Source organism: Sebastes umbrosus, chromosome 14, assembly GCF_015220745.1.
Source record: "Sebastes umbrosus isolate fSebUmb1 chromosome 14, fSebUmb1.pri, whole genome shotgun sequence".
Taxonomy (NCBI): domain Eukaryota; kingdom Metazoa; phylum Chordata; class Actinopteri; order Perciformes; family Sebastidae; genus Sebastes; species Sebastes umbrosus.
The window spans coordinates 15011560-15019060 of record NC_051282.1 but is presented as its reverse complement, the minus strand read 5'-3'; the positions used below and the strand labels follow the sequence as shown (position 1 = coordinate 15019060).

General features: G+C 36.8%; 1 protein-coding gene across 1 annotated transcript; it reads left to right on the top strand.

Annotated features, from left to right (window-relative positions):
* The first annotated feature begins 3036 nt into the window (after window positions 1-3036).
* Window positions 3037-7200, top strand: LOC119501144 (pentraxin fusion protein-like). Its single transcript, XM_037791283.1, has 4 exons — window positions 3037-3111; window positions 3256-3316; window positions 4796-5003; window positions 6637-7200. Exons 2-4 carry the CDS (start codon window positions 3271-3273, stop codon window positions 7040-7042), a joined length of 660 nt encoding a protein of 219 aa, XP_037647211.1. The 5' UTR covers window positions 3037-3111; window positions 3256-3270; the 3' UTR covers window positions 7043-7200.
* Window positions 7201-7501: the final 301 nt, after the last annotated feature.

Here is a 7501-nt window from a genome sequence, read left to right as displayed (position 1 = left end):
TACTACTACCACTACTACTACTACTACTACTACTACTACTACTAATAGTACTCATTCTACTCTCACTAACATCAATACCATTACTGCTACAATACTAGTATGACTGCTACAACTACTACTATTAACACTACTCCTTCTACTCTCACCAACAGTACTACGACTGCTACTATTACTACAAACACTACTACTTCTACTTTTACTAACAATACTACCACTACTACAACAAACAATACTCCTACTCTCACTAACAACCATTACTACAACAATACTTCTACAACTGCTACTAATACTACTAACAGTACTTCTTCTAATACCAATACTCTTATGACTACCACTACTGCTGCTAAAAATGCTTCTACTACCAACAATACTACTACTTCTACTACAAACAACTAACTATAACAAGTACTACTACCACTTACAATATTACTAACACTAATGCTACTACAAACAATAGGCTACTACTACCAACAATACTACTACTACCACTAATAACAATTCGGCTAATACTATTAAAAACACTACTGCTATGAATGTGCTACAACAACTAACAATACTACTACAACACTACACTACACTTCAATTACTACTACTAACAATACTTCTACTATTACTGCTACTAACAATACTTCTGCTACTACAGCAAATACAAACAACACTATTACAGTTGCTGGTAATACTACTAAAAACAATAGACTACTTCTGCTATCAATAATACTACTACAACACTACACCACACTTCCACAAACACTATCACTACTACTACTAACAAGACTCATTCTGCTATTAACAATACGTCTGCTACTACAGTTACTACAAACAATACTACTACTACAACACTGTACTACAAGTACTTCTACAAACACGACCACAACTACAAGTACTACTAACCTTCTACTACTGATACTAACAATACTTCTGCTACCACAACTACTATAAGCAACACTACTAATACACATGATACTACTACTACGAACAATAGGCTACAACGACTAACAATACTACTACTACAACACTATATTACACTACAATTATTTCAACAGACACTACTACTACTAACATGACTCATTCTACTACTACTGATGCTAACAATACTTTTGCTACTACAGCAACTACGAGCAACACTACTACAACAAGTGCTGATACTACTACTACGAATGCAGGTACTACTACTACAAATGCAGGTGTACTAATCTAATAAACTAATTTCTTACCTCTTATTAAGGTCATACTGTAATATTCTCCTCAGTCCAATAAAAAACATATGACAACACCTGTTGTGATGGAATATATTACATTATTATTACTCACTCAATATATATTTTATTTCCATGGGTCCATGGGTCCACCTTGAGAAGCAGCTCTTGATCTGAGAAAGCACTTTATATACTTTAAATTTGTGTTCTCTGCACAGTGAGGATAATATGTAATTCATTTAAAGCCCACTTAAATAGAACCGATTTACTGAAGTAAGCCCGGCCTTTCTCCTCTACGAAGCACCGCTCTGCTTTTCTCCGACAGTGTAAAATATTTTAATATCAGCAAACTCCGAAATCAGAGGAAATCCAGTTGCATCGGTGCTGCAGTTCATGGAAGAAAGCAGTAATATTTCTGATGTATTTTCTCTGTCAAAATTACAATCATGGCACCAAATGTCTCACTAAATAGTAGTATATGTTTCATGAATGTACAGTGCCTTCAGAAAGTATTCAGACCCCTTCACCTTTTTCACATTTTGTTATGTTGCAGCCTTATGCTAAAATTGATAAAATTACTTTTTTTTCCTCATCAATCTACACTCAATACACCACAATGACAAAGTGGAAACAGAATTTTAGAAATTTTTGTAAATTTATTAAAAAGGAAAAACTGAAATATCACATTGACATAAGTATTCAGACCCTTTGCTATGACGCTTGAAATTTAGCTCAGTAGCCTCCCATTTCCCTCGATCATCTTTGAGATGTTTCTCCACCTTGACTGGAGTCCACCTGTGGTAAATTCAATTGATTGGACATTATTTGGAAAGGCACACACCTGTCTGTATAAGGTCTCACAGCTGACGGTGCATATCAGAGCAAAAACCAAGCCATGAGGTCGAAGGACCTCAGACTGGGCCGAAGGTTCACCTTCCAACAGGACAATGACCCTAAGCACACAGCCAAGATAACACAGGAGTGGCTTAGGGACAACTCTGTGAATGTCGTTGAGGGGCCCAGCCAGAGCCCTGACTTGAACCCAATCGAACATCTCTGGAGAGACCTGAAAATGTCTGTCCACCGATGGTCCCCATCCAACCTGACAGAGCTTGAGAGGATCTGCAGAGAAGAATGGCAGAAACTCCCCAAATCCAGGTGTGCAAAGCTCGTCGCGTCATACCCAAGAAGACTCAATGCTGTAATCGCTGCCAAAGGGGCTTCAACTCAGTACTGAGTAAAGGGTCTGAATACTTAAGTAAATGTGATATTTCAGTTTTTCCTTTTTAATAAATTTGCAAAAATTTCTAAAATTCTGTTTCCACTTTGTCATTGTGGTGTATTGAGTGTAGATTGATGAGGGAAAAAAGTAATTTTATCGATTTTAGCATAAGTCTGCAACATAACGAAATGTGAAAAAAGTGGAGGGGTCAGAATACTTTCTGAAGGCACTGTATGTATGTGGTTTGAGCCAAGATAAAGTTATCATTTTTTTGCCACTAATAAAAGGAAATTGTAGACCTTCCTATTGTCCATAGCGCAATCAGGGATTGCTCCTATGATATGAAACAATGGTCTGGTGGTAAATCAGTGTTCAAAGTATGTCTGTATGAATCCCTTCTAAGAGGTTGCATGTTAACCAGTGAACTCCCCTCTGGAGTTCTGGAGCTCTTCTCATCCTGGTTCAGCTGCTTATTATGAGAAAACATCCAGAGAAGTCCATTTCACAACACAGTACCTGGACTTTGTATACTTGTCTATTTGTCTTTAGTTCAGTCCATCTGAACACCGATAGGATTGAATCTTGTCCAAACGGTCACATCCATCTCATCTCAAGCCATTACATAACATAATGATGACAGTATAAAAATCCCCATACTCACATTGTCTGCAGCAGGACCTTCACAGCTGCACAGTATGTATACGGCTTCCTTGTATTTTTATATCTTTATATAACCTTTTCTACACATAAACTCCTAAACTACTAACTGTGCATTTAACTTCAATTTTGCACGATGTGTGGAATGAGTTAAAGAGTAAATTGTCTCCTTTTCTGCAGGTTTGCTCAGACAAGATGAAACTTTCAGCCGCCCTGATCCTCGTCTGTGTGGTGTTGGCCGGTAATAAACCTTTCCTTTGTGTCTTTATGTGCATATCTATGCATGTATAAAAGTATAATTTAATATATATATTTTTTTAAATTAAGGGCATTGGTCTGCAAATCTAACTAGAAATGATTAGTTAATTAATCGGTGAGCGGATGGGCAGAATATAACTAGTTTTTACAGCTGATTAATTGTGTAAGTCATTTAAAAACAAAAAAAAAAGGTTAAAAAATATCTCTTTTTCAAGCTCCTGAAATGTGATTATATTCTGTTTTACTGTCTTCTATGATAGTAAACTGAATGTCTTTGGGTTTGGGACATTTGGTCGGACAAAACAAGATATTTTAAGACATCACTTTGAGGTCTGGAAACTTGTAATAGGCACTTCTTCTAGACAAAACTATTTTTTAATCAAGAAAATAATTGGTAGATAAATTGATAATGAAAGATGTTTTGCCTTCAACCCTAAAATTTGGCTTTAGGTGCCTTTAAACACCCCAACATCCCTGTCTATGACTTATAGTAATTTGTGTGCAAGGTACAGTGTGCAGGATTTGGCGATAATTAGTGGTTTGGTCACAGATTACAACCAACTGAGTACCTCTCCACTTACTCCTCCCTTTCCAAGGCTGTGGTAATGTGAGCCGCCGAAGGCAAGACTCTGGTAACGCCGTTCACCTCGCTCAGAGGTCATCCTTACCATAATAACACTACTTTAGGAAATCAGACAAATTTCAGGTAATGTAAAAACGTGACTTACTACTGAAACATGGCGAACTCCGTGAAGAGGACCCGCTCCCTATGTAGATATGAAGGGCTCATTCTAAGGTAACGAAAACACAACGATTCTTAGTTTCAGGTGATTATACACTAATCAAAACATAGTTATGAATATTATATTACATTTCTGCTAAAAGATCCCCCGAAATGTTACATCCTGTTCCTTTAAATGTGTAGAATGCAATGAATGCAGTGCAGCACCCGAGACTCCCTTTAATAAATATGTCAAACAGACATGAATGTAAATAAAACACATTACCTGTAAATATAATGTAGACAGAGAAGGGAAATAAATCTGTTGATGCAATTAACATGCAAAATTAACAAAAATCTAATATATTCATAATGTATAAATATATAAATAGGGATGAAATAATAGTAAATTGGCTGAAATGGAAGTAAAGAGATATCTAAACTGTGGCAAGAAACAAATTCTGCTGCTGGTAGACGAGGTGCATTGGAGAAATCGTGCAATAAGGAGAATTTAGTAGCACATTGACAAGTGCAGACAATAAAGATATGTAGAAAAGTGAACTTTAATTGTGTTTGTACCTCGAGGAATACAAAAACATAAGAAAAACATCCTAACAAGTCAAGTAGTAGACTAAAAGTATACATATTATATTACTCATATATTATTTTGTACAGTAACTCCAAAGCCCAGCTCAAATATCTTGAGTCATCCAGATGTTTTTGTTGTCTCTGGTCTCTCAGGGGGGGTGACCATTAAGACCATGGTGTTCCCCTCTGAGACGGCGACCAGTTATGTGGAGATGGTCCCCCAGAAGCCCCTCAACATGAATGCCTTCACTCTGTGCATGCGCGTGGCCACGGAGCTCAGCGGAGAGCGTGAGGTCATCCTGTTTGCCTACCGGACCGGAGACTTTGACGAGCTGAATGTGTGGCGTGAGCTGGACGGCAGGTAGACACAACTCATTACTCATTACTGCTACAATACTACTACCACTACTACTACTACTAATAGTACTCATTCTACTCTCACTAACATCACTACCATTACTGCTACAATACTACTACCACTACTACTACTACTACTACTACTACTACTAATAGTACTCATTCTACTCTCACTAACATCAATACCATTACTGCTACAATACTAGTATGACTGCTACAACTACTACTATTAACACTACTCCTTCTACTCTCACCAACAGTACTACGACTGCTACTATTACTACAAACACTACTACTTCTACTTTTACTAACAATACTACCACTACTACAACAAACAATACTCCTACTCTCACTAACAACCATTACTACAACAATACTTCTACAACTGCTACTAATACTACTAACAGTACTTCTTCTAATACCAATACTCTTATGACTACCACTACTGCTGCTAAAAATGCTTCTACTACCAACAATACTACTACTTCTACTACAAACAACTAACTATAACAAGTACTACTACCACTTACAATATTACTAACACTAATGCTACTACAAACAATAGACTACTACTACCAACAATACTAGTACTACCACAAATAACAATTCGACTAATACTATTAAAAACACTACTGCTACGAATGCGCTACAACAACTAACAATACTACTACAACACTACACTACACTTCAATTACTACTACTAACAATACTTCTACTATTACTGCTACTAACAATACTTCTGCTACTACAGCAAATACAAACAACACTACTATTACAGTTGCTGGTAATACTACTAAAAACAATAGACTACTTCTGCTAACAATAATACTACTACAACACTACACCACAAGTACTTCTACAAACACTATCACTACTACTACTAACAAGACTCATTCTGCTACTAACAATACTTCTGCTACTACAGTTACTACAAACAATACTACTACTACAACACTGTACTACAAGTACTTCTACAAACACGACCACAACTACAAGTACTACTAACCTTCTACTACTGATACTAACAATACGTCTGCTACCACAACTACTATAAGCAACACTACTAATACACATGATACTACTACTACGAACAATAGGCTACAACGACTAACAATACTACTACTACAACACTATATTACACTACAATTATTTCAACAGACACTACTACTACTAACATGACTCATTCTACTACTATTGATGCTAACAATACTTTTGCTACTACAGCAACTACGAGCAACACTACTACAACAAGTGCTGATACTACTACTACAAACAATAGGCTACTTCTGCTCACAATACTACAACTACTACTGCTACAACTACTACAAACAAATCTACTGCTACTGCTTTATTTCAGTAGTTAAGCTCAGTAAAATAAAATGTTTATAAAAACTGAAAAAAGAGATGTACACAACAACTGATACTCATAATAATACTGCTCCAATAATAATGACATGTATTATATTTAGAATCTTACATTATGACACAATCAAGGTCATTAAATTTACAATAAATAAGTGTTAAACTGATTTCACTGACACCTACCAGACTCCATATGTCCTCTGTTGCATTGTTAAACCCTGTGAACTCTAATGAATTATGATATATAATTTATATATATATTAATGTGTGTTTAGATTATCCTTCTACCTGTCGGGAGAGGGTGTTATGTTCCAAGTCCCTCAGCTCGGCGCCCTGCAGACACACCTGTGTGTCACCTGGGAATCCAGTTCAGGTGCGGCCGCCCTCTTCATGAATGGGAGGAAAAGCTTGACCAAAATCTACAAGAAGGGTCACAGGGTCCGCCCCGGAGGCAAGGTCATCATCGGACAGGATCCGGATGTTTACCTGGGTGATTTTGACGCCAAACAGAGTTTTGTTGGGGAGATCAGTGATGTTAATCTGTGGGACTCTGTCCTCTCAGACAGCACGATCCAAGACATGTTCTCCGGGAAGAGGGTACCAAGAGCAAACGTCTTCGACTGGGAAACCACAGAGCTTAAGATTAACGGGGAGGTGGAGGTTGTTAATATTGAGCTGTAATGCTCACAGGACATGCTGGAATAATAAAGGCAATGTCATCATGTCAACAACATAAAGCTCCATCCACATTACGCCTGTATGTCATTCAGTACATGAAGATGATGAAGTGTTGATCACACTGTTATTCTCCTCAGTCCAATAAAAAACATATGACAACACCTGTTGTGGTGGAATATATTACATTATTATTACTCACTCAATATATATTTTATTTCCATGCGTCCATGTGATGCACTTGATCATTTTTAGCTCAGATTTTGTATAAATTAGGTGACATTAATGATTTATACATTGCACTGATTTTCGACCTTTTTTATAGTATGACATCAGTAGATTTAACATTAGCCTTAAAAACTATATTGAAATCTATAAAAGACAAGACTGAACTACCAGGCAAAGTGCAACTGCCAGTCTCAATGAGTGTGAACTAGTTTGTGCTACTTCAGTTGACAATTTTGT